The 25,396-nt window shown below is 40.2% G+C and overlaps 1 protein-coding gene across 1 annotated transcript in view; it reads left to right on the top strand.

Annotated features, from left to right (window-relative positions):
• NTRK2 (neurotrophic receptor tyrosine kinase 2) overlaps nucleotides 1–13,225 on the top strand; it is a 199,743-nt gene extending 186,518 nt beyond the window's left edge. The window contains exons 16-17 of the mRNA XM_085041990.1: nucleotides 6,961–7,119; nucleotides 7,940–13,225. Coding sequence (XP_084898116.1) covers nucleotides 6,961–7,119; nucleotides 7,940–8,125 — 345 coding nt within the window. The 3' untranslated portion in view covers nucleotides 8,126–13,225. The remainder of the gene's footprint in view (nucleotides 1–6,960; nucleotides 7,120–7,939) is intronic.
• The last annotated feature ends 12,171 nt before the right edge of the window (nucleotides 13,226–25,396 follow it).

Below are 25,396 nucleotides of genomic sequence, written 5' to 3'. Positions count from 1 at the left end.
TTCATTATGAACCTGCCATTTACACATTTTATTTGGTATCTTCTGGTTCTTGTGTTATGTGGACATCTGAGTAATTGGCCTTTCTTCATCTTCTCTATACTGCTCATGGTTTCATAGAGGCTAACAAGAAGAATTTTATCTCCATGACACAAAACTGATACACAATACTGAAAGAATGTTGTGCAGTTGATGAGAGAATTTACAGTGTAATAATGTTGTTCTAGACAATGTTTCACTTTTCTGACAAAACCACTGGTAGAATTAATTAAGAATTTTAGACATAAGTCCCTTTTTAATACAGCTGAATGAAAGCAGGGTTAAAAGTGAAAATGAAAGGACACATTTTTAACTATTGGCTAGTACTCTGCCTTATTTTATAAATCAGTAACCTCTTGTGTTGGAGTGGTATGGCTTATTATGACTATAAACATAATATATTGCTTTTCTTCAAGTAGACACGCAAGACCGGTGTTTTAAGAGAAGACATTGACTTTGTCTGCAAGGCCAGGGCATGAAAGAATGCAAATAACAATGACTGAATTTTTTTCTAGTGCAGAGAGAAACATTTGCCAGCTTTTATGAGGGGGAAAGAGCAGATGTTCAGCAAGAGAGGAGAGGTTTTCAGTTTTAGCAATAAGACATGATAATTTTTGCAGAGAACATTTCTTTGCAGTTATATCATCCTGAGATGGGGAAACAAGTCAGAAGACCAAAATATAAATAGTGAAAAATACCCTAAAATGCTGTTATCTTGCAAGTATACAGGATTTTTTTTTAGCAGTGTGTGGAACAAATGATTCGAAAGATTCAGCTTCATTCTAGTTTGACAGACTAAGGTGCAATTGTGTTAAAGATATTGAGTATATACTTGTCACATGACTTTCAATTTCGACATACACTGAACTGTGTTGCTGCTTTCAAGTCTACCAGCCTGAATTGCAAAAGGTCTGAAAACAGCAGTGCTCTGGAAAGATGCACCAGACAAGCCAGACAGGACATTGTCACAAGATCAGGACTGAACCTCTGATAGTCATTCAGCTTCATTGGACTCACAAAGTAAAAAGATTACTTTTATCCTGTTGGCAGAAAAAGCATCTGTAGTCTTTAGAGAATATACAAAGTGCTATGACACATTACTGAAATGTCACTCTGCAGGAATCGTGGGAACATGAGAACGTGAAATGTTAATGAGGAAGTCTGTTTTCCAAGGCTATGCAATTGGTTGCTGTGCTTTTTACTGCATGAATTCAGAGTAATCAACTACTTAAAGCCAGAAATTTTGGGGGGGTGGGGGGGGGGGGCGCAGAAACATCAGGAAAGGGTTGTGTAACGCAATACCGACAAAAGCTGGGAATTCCATTTGATATCCTCCCCAGGAGTGCTGGAGCCTCCCCAGATATGGCCACCAGCATTAAAGAGGAAGACTGTTCTGACTAATCTCTGTCCTGTCCCTTGTCAGCCGCTGCAGCACCCTACAGCTGGGTTGTGGAGCCCCAAAGCCATCTGTCACCCTCTGCACCACAGCCCCCAGTGATCTTATGGTAAGACCAGGCTGCAGCTGACATGCACTGCAGAGGAGCAGCCAACCCCTCCTCATGGTACTCAGATGAATAAGGCACAAACCTGGTGTGAATTGATTGGGTGGTCATCTTAGCAACAGTGTTAGTTGATCTGCCTGAGGGTGAGAAGGCTCTGCAGAGAGATCTTGGTGAACTGGATCAAAGGGTAAGGACAGCTGCATGAGGTTCAACAAGGCAAACTGCCAGGTCCTGCACTCGGGTCACAACAACCCCATGCAGCACTACAGGCTGGAGGAAGAGTGCTTTAAGAGCTGTTCAGCAGAGAAACCTGGGGGTGCTGGTTAAAAGCCAGCTGAATGTGAGCCAGCAGTGCCCAGGTGGCCAAGAAGGCCAATGGCTTGCTGGATTGTATCAGACATGGTGTGGCCAGCAGGACCAGAGCAGTGATTGTCCCACTGTACCTGGCACTGGTGAGGCCGCACCTCAAATCCTGTGTCCAGTTCTGAGCCCTCACTTCTGACATCCTGAAGCATGTCCGGACCAGGGCAACAGAGCTGGTGAAGGGTCTGGAGAACAAGTCTTACAAGGAGCAGCTGAAGGAGGTGGGTGGGGGTGTTCAGTCAAGAGAAGAGGAAGCCAAAGGAAGAATTTATTGCTCTCTACAGCTGCGTGAAAGGAAGTTGTAGTGAGATGAGGGTCATTCTTTTCTATGTCTCAAGCAAAAGGATGAGAGGAAATGGCCTTAAATTGCAGCAGGGATGGTTCAGATAAGAAAATAATTTTTCTCAGAAAGAGTGGTTAGGCATTGGAATAAATTGCCCAAAAAAGTGGTGGCGTCACAATCTCTGGAAGTGTTCAAGGGGCATCTGAAGGTGGCTCTTGGTGACATGGTTTAGGGGTGATTATAGTGAGGCTATGTATTAACTAGATGAAATTTCAGGTCTCTTTTCCAGCCTTGGTGATTCTGTGTGATGACTGCATGTGATTATTTCTTGTGCCTTTCGTGGCCCATGCCTTGCCTGTGCAGCCCCACATACATCTTGCACCTTCCGTATCTCAGCAGGTTGGCTTCCCTCAGCTCCACCCACTGTCTTCTGTTTCCAGGAGCAGTACAAGGCATCATTTGGTTTTCTCTGTAAGAGGGCATATCCATTTTCTCACGATCATCAGACAACGGGGCCTTGGATTTCCATGGCAGCTGGGCAGTAGAAGTTGGAACAGTAACCATGGCAGGGTATTTTTAATTTGAAGAAAGAGAACAAACTTTAACAAACTCTAAAAGTAGAGGCACTGCTTCAAGATTAAGACATGGTCCTTCTATAGCAGCCCTAGAAGATTAATGTTTGCAAATGGATTAAAACAGTGTTCAAGCCAGCTTTTCTGGCACCTTTCAAAGTGCTAAATTCATTGAAAAGATGGTTGCTCAAAGCAGTGACAAATGGAATGAGATTGTATTGTTGAAAGTGCAACATTTCATATGTGGGAAAGCGTGGCAGTTTTTCCTTGGAAGAACTTCTTTGGAGAACATCACAGTTCATTGATTGGGCACAGCAGTCTCCTCCCCGTGGATTGTACATTGCAGAGGTTAATTCATCAGGTTTTCTGGTTTAGATTCTAGCCCAGCATTGCTAGTAAAAGCAGCTGATTAATGTAATGAAAGGGCCTGTAGGTGGGCCTTGGTGCACTTGCTTTCATAAACTGACATTTGAAAGTAAGTACTTAAGTCCATACTTCTGTAGAAGTACACTTCTACATAAAACTGAACTGTGGTATTTTATGGTATTATGGTAATACTGCAGCTGCTTTCAGGTAAGTATCAAGAAAACCTTCTCTAATTTGTATACATGAAGTGGTCATTTTTTCAGTTACAGTACAGATTTTAAAGTGATAGTATGTTATGTTAAAACTCTAATGCTTTTAACCCTGTCATAACTTTTGCTAGGGTTAATATAAAGGTGTTATTTACCCATAACTGTAGTCTGTTTAGCACAAAACCATTTGAAATGTATGTGTATCAAGCAGTACTGTAATTACAGTATGCATGACAGGGACTTTATACTGCAGAATGCTGGTGATATCTGAGAGGTTTGTAATAACTCGTATTTCTATTAAAGGATATGCTGAAGGCATCTCTTTGAAGCAATCAGAACCTTTAAACTTTGGTCAGTGCAGTCATGTTTTCATTCACTGGTTCTTCTTGGAAAACACCTCCTAGCCTTGCTGAGAGTATAGCAGCAACAGCAAAGAGGCACCCCACCTCTTTTCACTGCTTTTATGGCACAACCCTGGGTGCTTGGACTCATCAGATAAAAATCAAAAGAAGCTCTCAACAGAGTGGCAATTTATTTCAGACACCCAGCAAGCAGTTGTATCAAGTCCTAGGCTTCAGTTCAAAAAGCTCTGAAGTATGTGCTTCATTCTAAGCCTACAACTAGCACAGCCCTTAATGTTTTACTTAGCTGAGTGAGCATTGACTCAGTAACCACTGATTTTTAATAGAGAAGGAAACATGCATTTAGAGGAAGTGCCTTTGGCCCTGACATGTGCTTTTGATGGAACTGAACTGAAATGAAAGGTGCTCTTAGACCCTGGTTAGATGCAGAGCCTGCCATAGGAGATGCTCAGTGTTGCCCAGGTGTCCTGTCTTCATTGCAGTGCTATCTGTTGAGGAGAACACCCCGTATAATACTTTTTTTGATACTTTGAAAGGCAATAAATTTTATCTTCAAAAAGATGTTGAGGTGTTTGAATTAATATGATTGATACTGGCAGTGATAGAGACAGAGAGACTTCAGGACTTCTCAGTCCTGGTCAAGTCCTCTGTCCAGTGAAGTCTTGTGCCTTCAGGGACAGAAATGGACACAGCTCCAGGCAAGATGATCTGGGAAGGACACCGATGAGCCCTGTGCCTTGTGCTTCCCTGTAAACTGAATTCTTGGTGTCAATACTAATGGGTCAGTCCCACTATGACTACAGAGAGACAGTGAGGTGTATGATACTACAGATCAGTTCATCACAGAGCCATCATTTGGTGGCAGTTAATCATCATCAGTCTAGAGCTTAATTTTTCTGAGTGACACTGGAAACTCAGCATAGAGTCCTACCAAAAATGCACTAGATCTGTAGTGAAAAAAAATTAGATTTGAAGAGTGGTGTGGGGGGTTTAATTGCTTTTTCAAAATCTCTTGATTTAAGATGTGACAAAAAAGAAAATAGAGTAGTATATTTTATTGTCTGTAGTTTTCATTAATTTTTAAAGGAATGAGCCAAAGAAATTGCTGAACAGAACCTGTAGCAGAGTTTATATGATGAGCAGATCTAAGAGCCATTTTAATATTTGATGAGACCAAAAGGTTTTCATCACTATGGTTAGTGATCTTTTAATGGCACTTGCCCTTTGAATGGCTCTATGTGACTGCATGTTTCCGGGGGACTAACTTTTTTGACTTTCTAATGAAATACCTCTCAATACAGGCTTAAAACTGGTGGTGGTTTGGAAGTGTTTGGTTGCCATTTCAGCTTAGGTTATGATGAGGTGGGAAACTGAATGTTTAGTTTCATCTCAGTATGTCGGTGTGTTCAACCTCTCCACATCATTGAGGGGCCTCCCAGTCAAAGCTGATGAAAAATATCCAAGCATAGAGCCTTACAACCAGTCTGTCTGCCAGAGAAATAAACTGTAACACGGAGACAAATGGGCCAAATAGAGAAAAGCACCTAAAAATGTGTATCCATCCTCTGTCAATGCTGTGCACAGGAACTGAGTCCCCTTTTCAATGGCTCTGAAACCTGTGCATAGCAACCTGCATGGAATCACAAGCACTTCTACAATGTAGCCAGGAAATCAAATTGGGAGCCTTGCCTGCTCAAAGATACTCCTCCATCACTCACATAACCTCTCATGTGGAGAGACTAGAAGAGCCTCGTAATAAACCCAGTCTATGAATATTTTAGCATGACTTTCTGTTTCTGTGAAGTCAGTAGTGTGCATGGACTTGTGGTCATGCACAGAACAGGACTGAGCTCTCCCTGTCGTAGGTGTATTTGGTATACTGCACTAACACTGAATTATTGACAAATAACTGGAAATGGATGTTCTGTGTGATTTAGAAATAACGTGAACCTTGACTGAACTTCTGTTGGGTTTTCCTTCCATTTGCTGTTTGAACATAAGAACAAGGAGAGCATTATTTATAACAACAAATGCTAAATCTCAAAAGGAGATATTATACTTTGAATTGACAAAATCCTGAAAGTATAAATGTGGTTTCATACTAAATATATTTTCAGACAGGAAAATGAGTTAAACAAGAGTAAGTTGTCATTGAAATAGCTTTCCTTTTTTTTTTTTTTAATCTTACTTGGAAATATTCTCAGCTGTCATGGTACAAAACTCGCTTATCTGTGTACCCATATCACAGTATCTCAGACGTTGTACTGTTTTACAAATACTTAAGTGGATTTCTTTATTGATGTGATCCAGCCAGAGTAAGACATGCCAGGAACAATAAATTGTTTGCAACCAGGAAACAAAAGACTTTTAAAAATTTAAATTATGGTTAGGAAACCTAAGTTTAAGAAAGTTTAATTTTCTGGGGAAAATTAAAAACATTCTAAAAGCTTTCAGAAAGGCATTAATTCACTGAAGGTCCCATTCAACAGGAATTGATTTGGGTAGGAATCCATGTCTTACAAATTGTTTATTATCAAGGGAATATATCCAAAAGATTGAGGTTTTTTGGTGTGTTTTTTTGGTGGGGTGTTTTTTGGTTGTTTGTGTTGTTATGTTTGTTTGGGTTTTTTGGGGGAGGGTTGGGGATTTTTGTTTTTTTGGTTGGTTTTTTTTTTTTTTTTTTTAGTGGACAGAGTAGTTAATGTGGAACAAAATAACCTGATGCATTAACTGTGGAACTTAACAACAGAAAATAGCATTGCTTTAATTCAGTCAAAATTAGATATCAAGTAATATAGATCCAATCCTACCATTTCATATACTCAGACCACTGTGTCTTCTTGTATTTCAGTGCATGTCACTGAATTTCTAGGAGAATCACCAGTCCAGATTTCATTTAATGAATCTTTTTTAGTTTCTTAAGTGTTAAAATAGAGGGTAAAGCTGGTCTAATTCAAAGTAGGTTGGTAGAGTAATATAGACCTTCCTGTTCCTTAGGTTGGGTGTGCCAAGTAAACATTAAGGATTAGTTTGGACTTCAAAAATAAAGTCTTTTGAGATTTTTCTTGAGAAAACTATTGTGTGATACTGATTGCTGCTGCAGGGAGAGGAGTTTGAAACATGAATCCACAGTTCTTCAATGTTCCTCAAAGTGAATGTTACCAAATGGGAAAAAAGTCGCAGTGGATTCTCCATATTTGATGTCTTGCGACTGCCTTGTGAGGATCTGAAGAAACTATTTCTGACTCTTTCATTTGTTTTTCTCAGGTTGGGGGTCACACCATGCTGCCCATTCGTTGGATGCCTCCAGAGAGTATAATGTACAGGAAGTTCACCACAGAAAGCGATGTCTGGAGCCTGGGGGTTGTATTGTGGGAAATCTTTACTTATGGCAAACAGCCATGGTATCAGCTCTCAAACAATGAGGTGTGTGTAATATATTCTCAAACCACATTGGGAAAGCTGTCATTTTAATTGTTGGTGTTGCTTCTCTGGAGAAGGGACAGCAACAAATCTATTTGTTAAAGGCTGACACCAATATAAGGTGTTTATTGTATTGCCATCAACCCTATGATTGAATTCCTTCCTTTTCACCCTTTTCTCACCTGAGTGGATTCTCGCCTGAGTTCTCACAAGCAGAACGAGAACAGTTGGAATTTCCTTTTTTCCTTTGTATAGCATAAAGTCTGCTCTTGGTAGACCATGAGGCAATGAAAAGGACTATAGCTATCTGCTGAACAGATGTATCTTACATGGTACTGTTTCAGAGTGGTTGTCCATAACCATGGACAGATTAGATTGAAGTAACCAAGAGATCTCTTGATTTCCAAGCATCCCCTTTCCAGAGATTAGCCTCAGTGATAATCCGAAGTTTGTAGAGGGTGGAGAGGAGAGGCACTGATGCTGCATGTGAGCACCTTGAAAATTTATCCTCACTCTGAGGTGCTAGTGGGGTAGACAGAAAAGGAATGGGATCGATTCCTAGCTATAATTCCCTTATGTGTGGAGTGGACAATGTGGGTGAACTTAACATGAGTGAAGTTATTGCTCTTTGACCGGTTACATTACAGTGAATTTTCCAGATTGTATGCTGCTGCTCATTCATCTGCTTAGAAAAGCAGTCCCTTACAGAGATGGCTGCATGGTGGCCACCAGTGAGGCTGCTGTGGTTAAAGTTAACTCTTCATGGATGAACTCCATGTAGCTGCCACAACTGTGCTGATCCTTTCCTTGTGATTTCTTATAGGTGATTGAGTGCATCACTCAGGGCCGAGTCCTGCAGCGACCTCGCACATGCCCAAAGGAAGTGTATGACTTGATGCTGGGCTGTTGGCAACGGGAGCCTCACATGAGGCTCAACATCAAAGAAATCCACTCCCTCCTTCAGAACTTGGCCAAGGCATCTCCAGTCTACTTGGATATTTTAGGCTAAAGTGTCCTAGCATTTCTTCTTCTGGGCTGCGGGAATGAATGTGTTCAACTGCCGCTGAACTCCATTAAAATGTGTTCTTAACTTTGACAGTATTAATGACAAAGTTGCGGAGAAGCTTTCAAAGGGCAAGCAATGTGCACTTCTCCATCTGTAGACACAGTATTGACTTTTCAGACATTACCGAGACGTATCTTCTCCCTTTCTCTCAGTTTCTATCTTTTTTTTCCTTCTCTCCTGTCTTTCTAATCAATTTGGCTCCTGCATTATTGTAACTCTGCATAGACAAAGGCCTTAAAAACCCAATCTGTTATATCAGCAGACTCTTCAGTTTGCCCACCACAACTAACAATGCCTTGTTGTATTCATGCCTTTGATGTGGATGAAAAAAAGGGAAAAATATATTTGACTAAAACTTTGTGATTTCTGCTGTACAGCTACTGGGAGTTTCCATGGATTCACCTCATTTTTTTTGCTTCGGCCTGTGGGTGGAAAAAGAAGACTGATGTTCTCTACATGAAGAATGTTCTTTTCAGAGATAAAGCCAGATGGAAAGAAGGCATTCTTGTGTGATGGACTAATCTGGAGGAACTTGGGAATCAGGTGGCATCCAACCCTACAAGAAAACACTAAAAAGATTTGATGGAAGGCAAGAGGGGATCTAGCAATTTCCCTGAAAAGTCTTTCTGAGGACTAAAGGGATTGTTTAAGGAGGTGCTTTGCCAGCACCATTCATTGCCAGAATCAAGTAAAACAAAAAGAGATGCTGCCTGCACTGCACACAGTTGTGTTGCAACATGATAAACACAGGCCCTTTTTTGTCTTCTGGTGGGATATTGTCATGCCACTGGTGTAAAAATGCTCTCCAGCTAGTCTTTTAGTAAAGGCTGAAGTTAGATTTAGTTATGTACAATATTAACTTCAGGATCACATGTTGAAACTATGGATTTTGATAGGACAAACTATAGATGCTGGGGCAGGTTTATCTTGTACTGTGCTTGTCCAGCAGCATATTCCTTCCTTCCTCAATCTTTTTTTTTTCTTTTTTTTAACCGTGCAAGCAGAACTGTGCATGGTCTTTGTCGATTAATACCCTTTGTGCAGAAACAATCACTCATCTTGTAGTACACCCTAGTAGACATAGCAAACTCATAATGATATAACCTATATTTCATTAGAAGAGGCTAATGGAGGACATTAGCCATGTTAAAATGCCTTTACAATGTTACAGATAATATAGGCTGATATAACATGAATAATCTAAAGCACAGAGATCACTGGTTATGTTTGAAACATAGCAGGGGATAATGATCTCTGGAGAAAACAAATTACTCTGTGGTTATGGCTTGCTATTCAGAGTGCAAAGATTCTGAGCTCAGCACCATGTTTGTATTGGTACTATTGCTGTCATAACCAACATACACATTTTATTAAATAATTTATTTTTGGTTGGATTGGCATTGTATGTGTACCACATTTGCATGGCCACTGTGTTGATGACAGCTGCATGGGCATACCTGTTGTTTTTCAAACTAGATGTTGACAATTTGAAATTTAGAGCTAGGATTATTTTTAATATGAATTCTTACAAATGAAAACCTACCTTACGTATTCCTCAAGACTTCTGCCTCCCTCTGTGAGGGGGCGTTATTGCAAAAAAGTGATCTTTCTTTCCATTTTCTCTTTTTATTATTTCCTATTGATATGAGCCAGATCAAAATAGTCCATCTTCGTGTTGGGGATATTTTATTTAATAAATTAAGCATTTTATTTTTGTAAGTGTTCCCATAGTACATTTAATATATAATTTGCTTGCATGTATTATTTATTGAGGCACTTTAAGTTTTCCTTCAGAAGCTTTTAGAGCTAGCAAATATTTTCAGAAGAAAACAGTTCAGTGGACACTGATGAAGTTTTACCCTTCTCAATGTCGTTGAAAAGGCAGCATTACAAATAAACATGACAGTGTAACTATAAAGCCATACTCAGTATTTCTTTAATAAACTAGATGTTATTTCTTAACCGCTACTGAACTGGAAACACATAAAAGCCAGAGGAAGATTCCTACAAAATGGGCCTTAAGATTTTATCTAGACTGTCTTGGAAGTTCTCACAGAAAACTAGAAAAAGACTGAGCATCCTATGAAACCCATTCTCTTGAGAATATGAATGTTGTGTTTTAAAGGAATTTGAAATTTATTTTCAAAATAACAGTGGTGGAAAAGAAAGATATCAGAATCCTCTCTTACTGTGCAGTGGGAGGAGGGTGCAGGTGGTGGAGGAGGCTGCTAACTTTCTACCTGCATATTCTGTCTTAGTTTCTTATGAGCTGAAGAAAAAGGCATCTGAGATTATGCTTTTACTGGAAAAGAGGCTCCAGCCCAAAAAGCAAGCAGGTGTGTTTTGCAAGCACTGAAAGAATGTATACCAAAAATAACCACAAGACCCTGAAAATGTACTTAGTGGCATCTTCTTTTTGATTTACTAGTGAGACTTTTGGAGTCATTTCAGAGAATAAGTAGTATTAAAAAGCGTTGTGCAATAACATAGCAGTTTGTTAAACTTCTAAAGGACCAAATGTTCTACAGAGCCACCACTATGGATAACCTTGACCTGTATCATTAATGTTCTTGATAGTGCATAAGACGTATTATCACAGTAGAAAAGCTATAAATTGTAGCTATACATAGTTTGCGTTTGTTCATGAAAAGGTGGGTAAGTGTAGCAGAATGAGCAGAGAAGAGGAAGAAATATGTTCAAATCACAGTGAAGGGTGAGTATATGTGCATATTCATCATGCTTGCACTGTCAGGTAAATCGTGTACACTGAGTAAATATGACAATCAGGCTCATTTTAAAAGTCTTTCTGAACTGCGCTATGAACTGATCATATATCTAGTATATAATATATGTGTGTTTGCATATGGCATATATATATACACACACATAGCATATACATGTATGCCTATGTCTGTTGTATTTTATTTATATATGTGCAGACATGCATGCACATTATGTATGGGCTGTGTGTATATGTATAAATTTACATACACCAATGTTAATACAAATTATGATTAAGAGTGCTATTAATAAATTGATAAAGTCTGCTGAGTAACCAATTTTTTTTTCTTTTGATTTTTCTTTTTTATGTTTGTAAGATTCAACTTTCTAACTGATGTGTGGCAGAGGCAGTGCTAGAATGCCAGAGATATAGCAACAAGCAGTTTTCTTCCCCAGATGATTGCACAAAACCATTTCTTCCATTCTGATCTCACTTGTTGATTTCTCACAATGAAATTAACAGACAAGCCTCCAAGCTCAGAAAACAGAGTTTGTTTTACTGTCATTTCTGGTTTGTGCTACTGTTGTTTTATTGTTGTAGAATAACAGTGCAGCTCCATTAGCATTTTCCAAGAATGAGCTGGACTATTCACACGCAACATGACTTGTAGAACAACGAGAACACTGACATTCAGCAGTAATAATAGTAGCATTCGCCGCACTCTGTCCTTCACTCTCAAAAGATCTGCAGAACTCAGAACTGGCATGGAGAACAGACACTCGTAAAGCAACAGCACCCCATGATGCCTGATGGAGTGTACACATTTAAAAGGACTGCATTCATTTTGACCTGTGAAAAAACATAGCTATATATTGTCTACAGTTTAATTAGTAACTGCTTATTTGTCTTCTTCTTTTTTTTTTCTTTTTTTGTCCTTACTATTTTTTATCTCTTTTTTTCCTTCTTTCTCTTTTCTTGTCATTCCTCCATCTTTCCTTCTATATTTCTTTCTTCCCCTCTCTGTCTGTACCCTCTCCACCTGTATAAGAGATTGTGGTTGATGTAGACTTTTACAAAACACTTTAAAAAGATATTAAATAACTCAAGTGACTAAGGTATAATGCATGTGTTGTAGAACATGTCCACATTTGGGTTGTTACAGCCTGTAACTGAATTTCGAATACTGCTATAAAATTTGGGGGAGGGAAGTGGGGAGGGACTGAAGAGCACTTCAGGATTTCTAATGAGAGATGAAGGTTTTGATAGCACAAGAAGTTATATTTTCTTGTTGTGAGGGCTGGGATAAACCACTGCTGCTTTGAATAAGAGGTCCTTTAGAGCCTTAGTTAAAACACCTTTATTTGGGTAGGGTGGGGGGATGTGCTACTCATCACAAATATGAAGCAAAAAAGGAAGAAAGTCTACATGTTGCAGGGAAAACACTGTGAAATTCACAATAGCAACCAAGTGACAATTTTGCCATCTTTTAAACATATGTCTCAGGAGAAGAAATGGGAAATGATGGGTGTGTTATTTTTCCGTCTATGCATTCTGCACAAGGTCTGTGGGGATTTTTTTGTTTGCTTGTAGAAGGTTCTGAGTGATGACTGGCTGATTTTTATAAACACTGAATATTTAAGCAAGAATTATGGAAGCTGCTAGTAACTGAGGCCATTGATTGGAATATGTGAGAAAACAGAACAAATCAAATCTATCCAGAGGCCTAATTCTTGCAGCTTATATGTATCTTTCTGTAACTTAAAGAAAAGCACCTAAGAATGTTTTATATACAAATAATTTAATTCAACATTTATGTTTAATTGGATCACCAATAGAGAATCAATTAATTATGAAATATTTGTCCCAGCCCTTCTCTCCACCTATACTTTATGTATATATATTTTTAGATATCACTCTCTTTGTCACTTTAGGTAAAGAGGAAGATATCTACAAACAAATATAAATTTCTATATTGTCACCAAGTTGTGACCTGGTGTGTAGAGCTATCTTTCTCCTTTCTTTTCTCCTTTTTTTTTAATTTATTTAATGTGATGTCTCTGTGAAAATATTTAGTGGTTCTTGTTTTGCAGTTTGTTACAAGTAGTCATTGCTTTAAAACTTTCATTGCATCTTGGCTGATTTCAAAGTGATGCCTAGGTATCAGTGTTAAAAGTTTTGTTTGTGAATCATGTGACCAGCTTCTCTCAACATGACATGGAAAGTCTCTTGTATTACAGTGTATTTAATAAAAATGATGTCTTACAATAAACAATGTCATCCAAAAGAAACATAAAATGGTTACTTTAAAACACTAAAAGTTTCATGAAGTGTTGTGGTTTCTTTTCTGTTGTTTGAATACCTTTGTTTACCTGCATTCTTTTTAAAAAGGATTAAATTACGGAAAAGTTTTATATGATTAGAAACATGGCATGTTTGTACTTTAAAACTGTGAAGCAAAAACATGTCACTGAACTCATAGTTCATGGAAGAGTTGACCCACAGTAACAGGACAAAGGAATGGCTAATCTGATGGCAGACTCATCTTTTTGTCTTTGTTACCAAATGAACATCCTATTTGAATATTTGTTCATTTGGGCAGCTGACAGCAAACACCTGCCTCTAGCAGAAGCAGGCCTTCAAGTGTTTCCTGGCACTTTCTTAAAAGAAATATTTTAACAGCCCTGTTAAAAATATCAGTCTAGAATTAATATATTGTGATTATAGCATTATATCCAAGTCCTTAATTATGATTCAGAACATAGCCAAAAGAAGGTTCAGCAATGCATTAGGGATCCTTCCACAATCCGTTGATCTCAACCAAGCCCCTCAAGGTCTGGGTAAAACAATACAAGAGCCACTTTATGAATGCATGTTCTTCCCTCTGCCAAGAGACCTCTCCAACATTAGATGAGCTGGCGATAAGCATTCAAAAGGTCAAAGAAAAATAACACAGTGAGAAGAAGCCTCAGAATAAAATCTGTATAAAACTGAAAATATTGTTAAACCACACTAAAAAAAAATTTGTGGGCCATTCATGTTCATGCAGTGGCTTAGAAATGCCTTACCTGCTTTTGTGGTAGAATTCCAGTGCCTTCTGGATTTGATGGGTTTTTGCCATCACAAAATTAAACACTTCTCCACAGGAAACTGGTTGCAGTGAAGTCTCTTTGGCAGCAGTGATAGCTTCAGAAATCCCCAGCACTGTGCATGTGTAAGCATCACGCTGTAATCCCATCAGCACAGGTGCGACAGCCTACACACACTCCCCACCATTCCCTTTCCCCAGGGATTTTTAAGGCTAGGGGCATGTAGCACATCAAGGTCAGGACATTACCATTTGTCATGGTGGCTTTGCACCAAAGAAGCAAATCCAGATGAGCCAGCAAGGTCCATGTACTGCCTCAGCAGTGCATGCAGAATTTTGGGAGCATTGCAGCAGGGAGGCAGGTACCTCTCATTTGCAGCCCAGCCTTCTCAAAACTCCAAGTTTCCTCTCCCCAGCAACCAACCTGCTGCCCACAGAGTCCCATTACTTCTTTAAGGTCATCCCAGATGGACCCTTGGGCAGGCAAGAGGTGTTGAAACACTGATACCCTTGCTCATCACTTAATTGAGGAGGAGAGTGTTTTATCTTCTGGCCCTGCAGCATGCATCATGTTTCAAAGCAGAAGTTCAGCTTCAAAGCAATGACCGGTGCCATTTTTATTGTCTTCCGTTCACAGTTAGTTCAGGCAACACAAGAGGCTTGGGGAAGTTTAATGAGACTGATGAGCTTCTGATGCTCCCAAAACATGTCAGACTTAGTAGCCTGTTTAAGGTCACTTGTGCACAGCTCAGCAATATCTTTCCATGGTCTTGCAGCATCTGAAGACCTCTCGGCTTACCAGTGCCTGCCTCCTGTGTGATTTCCACAGAGAGCTGTGAAACACTGAAAAGGTCAGTAAGGAATATGCAACACAAGTCCTGCACCTGCTCCTGCTAAGTCTCAACAAATTTCCACAGCTGAATTCATAGTGAAGAAGTCTTCATATTAAATGATTCATAGAAATGGAAAATCATCTTGATCACTCTATTACTTTAACAGTGCTTCACAGTGTCTATTGATTGTTCCCATTGGTATTCTTAATGGCTATAATAATTTTCTTTTTAAATGGTGAGAAAGCTTATGTTAAGAAAAAAAAAAAAGAAAGAAAGACTTATGGCATTATAAAGAACAAAAGGAAAAATAAAATCTTTGATGTACTCAGGAGAGGGTAGGCAGATGCTACTAAACCTGGTCACAGGTTTGCTTACCAAAGCAGCTTATTAATATTGGTCATAAACCATTGGTTCTGGCAGGCAAGATTTTATGTAAGAAAGAAAAATATTTTAAGTAATCACCTGAAGAATTACCCAACTAGTTTCTATGCTAAGAGCCCCATCCTTCAACCTCTTGAGCATAGATTGATGTGCACAACAGACACAGTTTCTTCAGCAATTCATGGCTTTTGAGAGTTGGAAGATTTCAGGGTTCAGTTCTGTTTTTATCAGTGATGAGTGAAGAATAATAGTAAAAAAGACCATAAGCAAACCAGCAGTGGATGGAAAAACAATTGTTTTTTTTCTTACACCGATAATCACATCATGCAAATAAATTTACTGTAACAAGCAATAATTTGAACTAAATCTCAAGAGCTTGTTCACTTTCTGGCCAGGGTCTGTATTAAATAGAAAGCAACAAAGGAAAAAGAGACGGGTAAGAAAGATCAGAAAGTGTTTAAAATGTGCTGTAAAAATTAGATATGTATTCCCGTGTCTGACCTTAAAGACAAATAAAACAGATACTTTGCAAATTATTTACACATATTTTGAGCACTTCCAGTGTGGAAGAAGGTGTTTCTAGCCCTAGCAGCCCTTTGTCATGATACAATGACTGCTAGTGTCATGGTGTCATGGGTTTGAGACAGGACCCTGCCAGGAGGACACACGAATAAAGGGCAAACAGGCTTCAAGCTTAAAGTTGCAAAAAGTGTTTAATTACCTAACAGAGTTGGAGGATAAATGCAGGCAAAAATAAACTTTTCCTACAGTTTTGGTTCACTCCCCCCTCCCTTTTACGAACCTACAGTATTCACCCCCTTTCTTCTTTTACAGTTAACAAGCCGGGTGGGGGGGGGGGGGCAGGGTGTGGGGTCTCTTTTCAGTCCACAGAGCAGATTCTCAAATTTACTCATCACTACAATTCTTCTACTACAAATATTCTTTATCTCTACTTGTTTCTCTCTCTCTCTCTCTCCAGACAGTTTTCTGCTCTCACCCCCACCCTCTTAAGAAGCAGTCTCTGCACTCACACCCCCCCCCTTTCCCTCTTTCCAAATCAGCAACACAGACAGGGGGAGAGTTGAGGGGTCCTCTGGTCAGTCCAATCAGGAAAAGAGGTTCTCTACTTAGCCAGGGGTCCTTCCCACAAGAGACAGTCCTCTGAGAACTTCTTTGGCGCGGGTCCAATCTCATGAGCAACATTCCCACCCGAATTCTGCTGCAACATGAGTCTTTTTGTCCATAAGGTGCTGTGCAGACTCTCCCAAGCTGAGGCCAGGCTGCTTCCATGCCAGGAGCAAGGAAAAGGCCTTTCTCTCCCAGTCAAGGCCTTTTGCAGTTTTAACTCTTAGATGAGACTCCCACTGGTTCACAGTCTTTTCCAGGCATCCACCTCCTCCTCTGGAGTGAGCTGTGGGTGGATTTCTCCATCCTTATGGACTCCATGGGCTGCAGGACAAACTTCTTGCTCCCCCCATAGCTTCCACCACGGCTAGCAGAAAGTTTCAGCTCCAGTGCCAGAAGCACTGGAGCACCTCTTTCTCCCCCCTTCTTCACTGACCTTGGCAATCTCCATGCTGTTCTCCCTCACATATTTTCACCTGCACCTCCTCCTCCTCCAAATACAAAGTGAAAGAAGTGCGCGCCTGCTTTGTTTTGAATTTTTCTTAAATATGTTTTCACAGAGGCGTAACTAGCACCTCCAATTGGCCCAAACTTGGCCGGCAGCATGTCCATCACCTTCAGAGCCATCAGAGATTGGCTCTGCTGGACTTGATGTAAAAACATCCAGAACTTGCACTCAAGACACACAGGAGCCATCTTTGTGCCACACCCCACCCCTCAGACACCTCCCCAGGCCTACTACAACAGCTTCTGAGGGGTCCAAATTTCTTCTAGATGTTAAAAACACTTCACTGATGTTTTGGGCCAATCAAAACTACCACACATGGAAAGTCCAGGTCTGTCTCATAATTATTATCAAATTATTCTGATTTTTGTTTTTTGGGGTTTTTTTCTGAAACAGTTGATTTAAATATATAGAAAGTAGTACTGCTATTCAGTGTGTTGTAGCACGGGCAGAGCTGACTTCTGCGTTCATTAATCTGAGTTCTCCAGATAGCCCAGTTAGAAACTGTTGGGAATGGCTAAGTAATTTAGTGATGAATATTAATTGACACAGGTACCTCCCAGGGTATGCTGCTGTTCAGGGTAACCCAGGTCCTTTGGAAAGTTGAGGCTGCACCGGTAATGACAAGGCATTCATCACCATCACAGTCTGAAACCAATTTATATCTGGTTTGTCATAGCTGATCAAAGGCAAAATATTTTCTCTCTTGGCCACTTTTCTGTTGCCCTTCTAGCCAGTGCTACCAGCCCTGGACCTGGGTAACATTTAAACTGAAGCTCTTTTCTTCCCCAGCTTACATTGACAGGTCAGAACCTCCCAGTCTGGCAGGGTTGATCAACTTCACCCTTGAACCAGACTGTTCTTTGCCAACTGGTTTTTGCACATGTAAGTGCCCTCTAATTTCTGAGCCCTGCAGAGACAGCAGATGCTCTTAATATGTGTGAGGGTAGGTTAACTGTATGTTTTGTCCATGCAACAGAGAGGAGAAAAGACAATGAAGTGGAAGCCAGCACAGCTTACAAAGCTGACAGAAGCTGAACTTGTGGTGTCCAGGCCCTAAGCAGTTCTGAGAGGCCAAGGGTATCTACTGAGAAGCAACAAGGGAATGTGTCTCCTCAGCACACTCATGTCTTATGCCCCAACACAGATGTGTGCTCCTCCCATCATGGCCCACAGTACGTAAGGGATGGACCAGCTGCAGCATGGGTGCCCCCACAGGGGAGAGCACAGCCTTGGCCCTCAGCCTCATGTGACTGTTGGGGACAGTGCTGGCAAACCAGGTGTCCCTGTCCTCAAGTGCCTGAACTGATTTGGCTTGTGCATGTCCACATCCTACTAGAGGTGATGGACATGATTCCTTTTCACTGGCAAACACTGAGTCAACTGCTGAGTAGGCCTCATTTTCTTCTGCAGTGAGTTAGCACAGTCTCACGGAATGCTTGTGGATGTGGTGTGGTGTACCTCCAGCCTGTGTATCACATGAGCAGGGTGCATGTGGTTGTGGTCAGCCTGGAGCCTGTAATACTCCTTGACTCTTTCCTGTAACCTCTGTATCAGCCCAGGACTGAGCCCAGGATACACTGGAGATGATGAAGGAGGCAGCACGCTTTCTCTAAAGTGGGCAAAGGACTACATGTACAATGGTCTTGGCCTTAGGTGAGTGCGAAAAGATGTTAATCACTGCAACAGGAGTGTCCTGACATTCTGATTCTCAGAAACACTCTGTACACAGCTGCCCACACTCCATATTCATGTGCTGCTGTGGCATCAGAGCTCCCAGTCAGCAATGGGGTGGCTGTGAGAATTGCAGCACTGCCTGTCTTGGCATGGATGGACTGGTCCTTGTGACAAGGGGTGCATCTCCTCAGGAGTACACCCTCAGTTTTGGATGGATGTGCTGTCCGGGAGGTGCCACTCATTGCCAGTTGGGCAATTTGATGATTTACTGTGCGGAGAGCTGATGATTGCCTTTGCGCCTGTTATCTTTCTTTTTGCTGGTTTTGGGTACCCTGTGCAGCTGCTTCAGGTTTGTTAGCAGTGAATTGGATGACTCCCAGCTGAGCCAGGAAGGGACAGCTCCCTGACCTCAGCCACTCACCTTCTCTCTGCAAGACATTGTCTAACTTCTCCCTGGCAACCAACTGATTAATTCCTCAGTATTGTAATGCTGTAGTTTTAAAGATCTTGAGATTGAAACACCAAAATACCTGTCCTGGTTTTATTGCACCCATTAAATCTGTGAACAAAGGAAGAACCAATATAGCTTGTCCCAGAGACTAGTCATTCCTTGGAGGCTCATCACGTTTGACTCAATTTCTCATCCTGGTGACCCACTGGATGGCAGTAGCAGTATTTGCACCTGTGTGCCTCACCACTGTGGGGGAAATATCTGCTCAGGCCAGTGCATTCCCATAACTCTTGCTGAGGTTGATTTTGACAGCTAGCACACCGGCATACGGAGAAATCCAGTGCCAAGGCCCTGGCCAGAGTGGTGCCTGGTGGGCAGAGGTGAAGTCCTGCACTCCTCATGCAAGGCACTGCTTTTGCTGCAGCTGATCACTGTTTCTAAAACTGGCTTTTTGTTCACTGAGTGATTTTTTTAAGCACTTGAGTTAGTCTATTAAGATCACTGCTGACATCCCCAGCTCCTACAATTAACATTTCAAGAAAAATCACAGCCAGGAACAGCAAGCCTTTAGGAGACAAAGACAAACATATAGATCTCATCTCCCCTGCTCCCTTCTCCTGCTTCAACCTGAAGTGCAGGGTGTTTGGCACAGAATTTGTCTTCCAGTTCCTCAAAGCAGTTACACAAGAAAGTCTCTGCAAATGATCCATTATAAACTCAGGTCATCTCTTTCTGCTTTGGGGTTTTTTTACTGCTCTGTGATTTGGGGAATCATGTGGACAAATGTAATTAGCACCAAGGTTTTTTAACAATGAAGAATCTAAAGAGGCTTGGATAAGGGAAAACAGATGGAGACAAAACACTGTGCCTTCAATACTGCAGAGGCCACTGAATAAATATGCACTCTGCTTGGTTAAAATAACACCTATTGGCACTAATTGTTGTTGGGTTTTTTGCCAGTGGGAGTCTAATCATTCTGGCAAGAGCTAGGTGATCCACAAGCTGTTACACTGTGCTCTTGGCTCATCTGTGTTGTACAGCCTCGCAGATTTCCATGCTAGGAAACTATGAAGGCATTGGTGATGTTTGCAATATGAAACTGATATTGCAGGATATGCTGTTTTCCCAAGCTGTGCAAAATTATATTACACCGTCACACACATTGCTTAGTGGTAGTTTTCAGACTAGATTTTCTGCTAAACACCTATGTGAATGTGACTCAGTGCAAGGTCCAAAAATGGCTTTCCCAAGCCAGAATGGAAAATGAGGCAAATTTTCTGCCAGCTCTTTTTGGACAAAGTCAACATTTTCCCTAGAAAGAAAGAAATAAAGCCAATGGACATGAAAATTCTGGATTTCAAGTCTGTGGCACCAGTGTGCCAATCTAGTCTAGCACAATTAGCAGCATACAACTGCAGAACTGGTGGTGTTAAGGGTTGTGGAACCCAAACCAGGAGAGTGTGGGCAATATGAACAATGGGATTTTGGGACCTTGCCCTGGCATCAAACCCTGCTGCTGTTTTGCTTTCCAGAGGTCAGAATACAGCGATCTCAGTGGAACAGGTGTAATGATAAACAACTTGGGAGGACTAAGAAATCAAGCCAGAGCCAGCCTGAAAATCCCTAATATTGAGAGTGTCTAGCAGTACCTTGAAATGGTAGCAAAGCTGTTGCATGAAAACTGAAAAAAACAGTACTAGTGAAAGGCATAAAAGTGCACCTGGTATTATGTTCATCTTTCTGGCTGTGTGGTTACCTGCTGTACTACTGACAGCATTGAGTAACACTGTCACATTGAGGTAACCCTTCCATGCTGTTATTTTCTCTTTAAAACAAACAGTGATTAAATGTATGTGGGCAGCCAGCATCTTGGAAAATAATGCACCACAGATTTGTTGTGTCTTACCTGAAAAAGACACTACCACCTTGTCTCCATTCTCACCCTGCAGCTGGTAATTCCCCGGTGAGCAGGCCATTCAACAGGAGACATACATATCAACTTGTTTTCTAGTGATGCTTAGGTGAGGTTAATGCTGGCCACCTTCCCCTTACAGGTTACGCAAAGTTGAGTTTCTGCATCTTTCACTTCTTCTCTGACATAAAGTTTTTGTCAGGAGAGATGAGTTACCATGGCAGTGCCTCTTAAATACCACAAATTCAACACACATCAGTACCTGTACAATGAATACTGTAGAGTAATACTTACAATGCATTATTCCATATTCATTGTGTGACGATTCATGCAGAGGGCTGCAACGCCTATTCATTCACTTACTGGAAAGTAATTCTTCAAATCAGAAATGCTCTGGGCTTGGGAAAGAACAGAACAGAACTGACAAGTGATTAAAAAGACAGAGGTCCAGTTGCTAAAATAGAGCCACTGATGAGGTTGGTCTTCATGAAGAGGCTGATACACCCATACTGGGTGCTTAAACAGGCCCACACTCTCAAAGAAGAGCAGACTTTTAAGGGGTTCTAACAAGGCTGTGTTTTATTTTGTAGGACATCATGATTGGTATACCCTGTTGCTGACAGACTTCCAAAAGTCAGGACACATGGCCATAAGCCAGGCAGAGAGGGTTCAACTGGGTTCTCCTCCCTGAGATAGGAGACATTAAAAGACAACTAGAAATCTAGTGATATTTATTCATTTGTGAGACTGAAGTTAAGACGTGATGTGTTTCACACCAAGGCGTGGGTCTTCTTGGTTTGGGCTGGACACATCACAGCTGAGCCAGGCCACCAGGAACAGGTCACAGAAAATGTATGTCTATGTATATCCCCTAGATCAAAGAAATAACTGTTCTGCCTCACTCTGGAGCATGTGACACAGCGCAGATTTTTCCAGCTTGTTACTCTGCACTGGGAAGCCCTTGCAGTCCACTCAGTTTCCTCTGACATGCTGAGTGCTTCACTGTAAAAGTGTACAGACCAAGCTGTTCTATTGTTTTGCTTAGTTGAGCAAAATAATTTTGAATTTTCCTTCTTTTAATAAATACAGTGTATCATGCTTTGGCACTTGTAGAGATCCTGATAAACTGATTTTCTGACTCAGTGATTCACTGCTCTAGTCCACTATGATCAGGGGAAGGAAGATCTGTAATGAATATCTATTTATGAATATCTGTAATGAATATCTTTTACCGCTCTGCAGAAATAAGTGATAAAAATTTCTTTGATACAATTGGTGAGACTTGCAAGAGATGAATTATGTTCAGGTGCTCCAATGCAATTCTGAATTATTTGGTTGAAGGAGTATGGGGGTTGTTCAACAAATTTTCTATTCATTTCCTCATTCCTTGGTTAAATAACTGTTGTGATAAGTTAACACACCCCATATAAATGGCATCGTGAAGACAGGACAATTTTCCTGGCAGTCCGTCTGAACTCAATTCTATTTGTTATCTGCACAGTGATTAGCATTTAGTGTTGCATGTGGTGCCACTGAATGAGCTCAGTGAGCCACTACCATAAGGACCTCTGCCTCTTATGTCTTCACTGATGCATGCCACAACAGCATGTTCAGGAAAAGATTGCCTTCTCACACACTTATTCATCCCATTATTGTAACAGCTCATACAGTTTCCACTGGATTTTGGTAGTTATATTTCAATTAAAAAATTCTAGAAAAGGTTTTAAATAAATTAAAATGTGAAAAAGGTATCAGTGATACTGTTTAATATTACCTTTTATTAAAAAGGCAATATTAAAATATTATACATTGTTAAAAATTGAGTCACTTCTATGCAGTTGTACAATAAAGCATGAAAAAATGAGAGCTGTATGAAATATAGAAAAATAGAGTCATACTCTTGGAAGAAACAAGACAAGGTTCAACAAAAAAACAGAAGTTTCAACTGTATGTACAGAAGAAGAGGAGAAAAAAGAACTCAAGCTGCCTTTGTAACATGTCATAACATGAAAGTTTGCAGTATGTGCTTAGTCTTCAAGAAAAGTGAACTATCCAGTGATATGGCAAGGTTATGGTCAGAGAGTTCCTTAAGCTTTTGTTTAAGTCAGTGGAAATCTTCCTGTGGATTTCAGAGGGCTCTTAATCTGACTACTGTGCATAGAGTGCATTCACATTCCCTATTCCTGCAAAAGTCTCCCAATAGATATAAGGCTTCCACCAAAAAAGAAACACTGAGACACTCTAACACAGAAGTATGTCTCTTCCTAAATCTGAGATAATGACCATTTTACTGCTCAGTCACTCATCATGCTCATCAGCTATGCCAGCATCAATACAGGCAGGAATAAAGAAAAAACAGAAAATATCATTGTGTCCCTGAGCAAATCTTTACTTCTTAAATGTCGCATGTATCTCAAATAGTACTGTAGAACAGGAGACAATTCAAAGAAAGGTCAAAAAAATCCAGGTTATGGCAGCAGCTATCATGAAGGAAAGGTCTCAGTAGCATACTAAAGACAGTCCTAAGTCTTCAGCCATAAGGAAGGTAAAATGAAGACTTGACAAATCCCAAGTAGCATGGTGGGGGTGAATATGGTATGATTACATTTTTTCAGATGCATTTTCAGAGAGCAAAAAAAAATAGGAGCATGCTCTGGAAGCAACAAGAGAAGATAACCCTCTGCAGTTTCGCTGCATAATATCTCCAAAGCTTCTTGTGGGCAGCAGGAATGAAAATGGATTGAAAATTTGCTGGACATATCATTGGAAAAAATCTACTGAAAAACTTTTAAAAGTAAGACACCATTTCACTGGGGAGGTACCCCAGTGATCAGTTTATATCCCACATGAGGGTGGGAAAAGATTCGGGTTGTTATTGTGTATTCTTCCTGTCCTTGTCTTTCTCCAGACACCAGCTAGTAGTGGGTCCTGGAGCTGGGATACCTTGGTCTGTCAGGGCACAACCACTCTCACCTGATGATTTGGCTGCAGCCATGATTTTCAACAGAAAAATTTCTGACAATAGGAGTTTTTTGTGTATTTTGAAGTACTACTTGCAGTACTTGCAAATGTTCTGTAACATCATTAGTATCTGACAACATGGTTTCTGAAGTGGAACAAAATTTTTTTTTTAAATATGTATTTTTGTTGGTGAACCAAAAAGACCTGACAATGAAATTTCATGTATTTAAAGCAAATTGAATCTTAAAAAAAAGTCTTATTAAAATGGAGAATAAATGGATTTAAATGGTCCATGCTTTTACTTCTTTCACTATTGAGCATTTTTAATTTTTTTAAAATGTTTTTGATATAACTGCTTTGCTATTTGCTACTTCTTTTCTCATATGAAAAGTGGTTGGCATTTACTGGAATCTCTAGTGCTAATGACTGTAACAATATGTAATACACAAAATACACAATGAAAAGTTTGTCCCTGAAATTACTCCGATGCTCAACTCCTATTCCCTAAGTGACTTTAAAAAAATCTCGATCAGGTGTTTGTTATACCAATGGCAGGTTAAAGTCCTCAAGTTTTTTGAGGCAGCTCAAGAATTATGGAAGTACACTGAAGATGTAACTGGAATTCATTGTATAGTCACCATCTCAAAAGTCAGATGGGAAAAAAAGCTGCAGATTGTATGATCTCTGTTCAGGTCCCTTTGTTGCTTGGGTGTGGTCCCCAATATCTCCCAGGGTGAAGGTCTCTGCTCCAGGTGGTGCTATCACTATCCTGACAGATTTCTTACACAGAAAGATGATCATGTCCCAGAGCTTCCAAATTGTAGATTATATGTGGGGAAATGGTTGCTAATGTACTGTATATGCCTTTATAAATACCTCTCTCCATAGTATGTCAAATTGGAGAATTCTCCCTCTGCAGGGATGGGCAGGACAGCCCAACACAATCTTCACTTTTGCCATTTTAACTACAACTGCAGCTTCTTTTAAGTTCCTACATGTTTATTCAATTTTTTTGTATGCCAATGTACGCTCTTCTTTAAATGAAAACAAAATACTGTCTTGTCCAAAAAGCTGATAAGCCTGGGATAGAAATATATAAGCATTAACCCCAAAATTATATTGTCTTTCAAATTATTAAATAATTGGTATAGAGACATAAGAAAGAGAACAAACCCTAAAAACCCCCAACAAAACTTTCTGCTGTTTGTTTCCCACCATGTAGCACAAACCACAGTGAGTGAACAGAATGTTCATAATTATCTTTCAAAATAAAAACAAAGATTAAAAAACCTCACCAAGTAATAGAGAACACTTCACTGGTGTTTCTGAAGATGTTCTATGGATGAGAGTTGGAAGCAGCGTTACACTGAGAATGGCTACTTCACTGGTGGGCGCAATGTTATCTCAGTGCCTCAGACAAACAAACTCTATGTATAAACAAGCAAAGATTTTAGTCTGTAGTGGATCCTAGACTGGTTATTTGGGATAGCCTAACTAATAAGTGGCAGAAGAGAATGAGGACAAGTGAGCCTTATGCCATAGGAAAACATTTTAAAATCACC

The sequence above is a fragment of the Lichenostomus cassidix genome, chromosome Z (assembly GCF_008360975.1).
Source record: "Lichenostomus cassidix isolate B80296 chromosome Z, HeHo_3.0, whole genome shotgun sequence".
Lineage (NCBI taxonomy): Eukaryota > Metazoa > Chordata > Aves > Passeriformes > Meliphagidae > Lichenostomus > Lichenostomus cassidix.
This window is presented reverse-complemented; position numbering and strand designations above follow the sequence as displayed.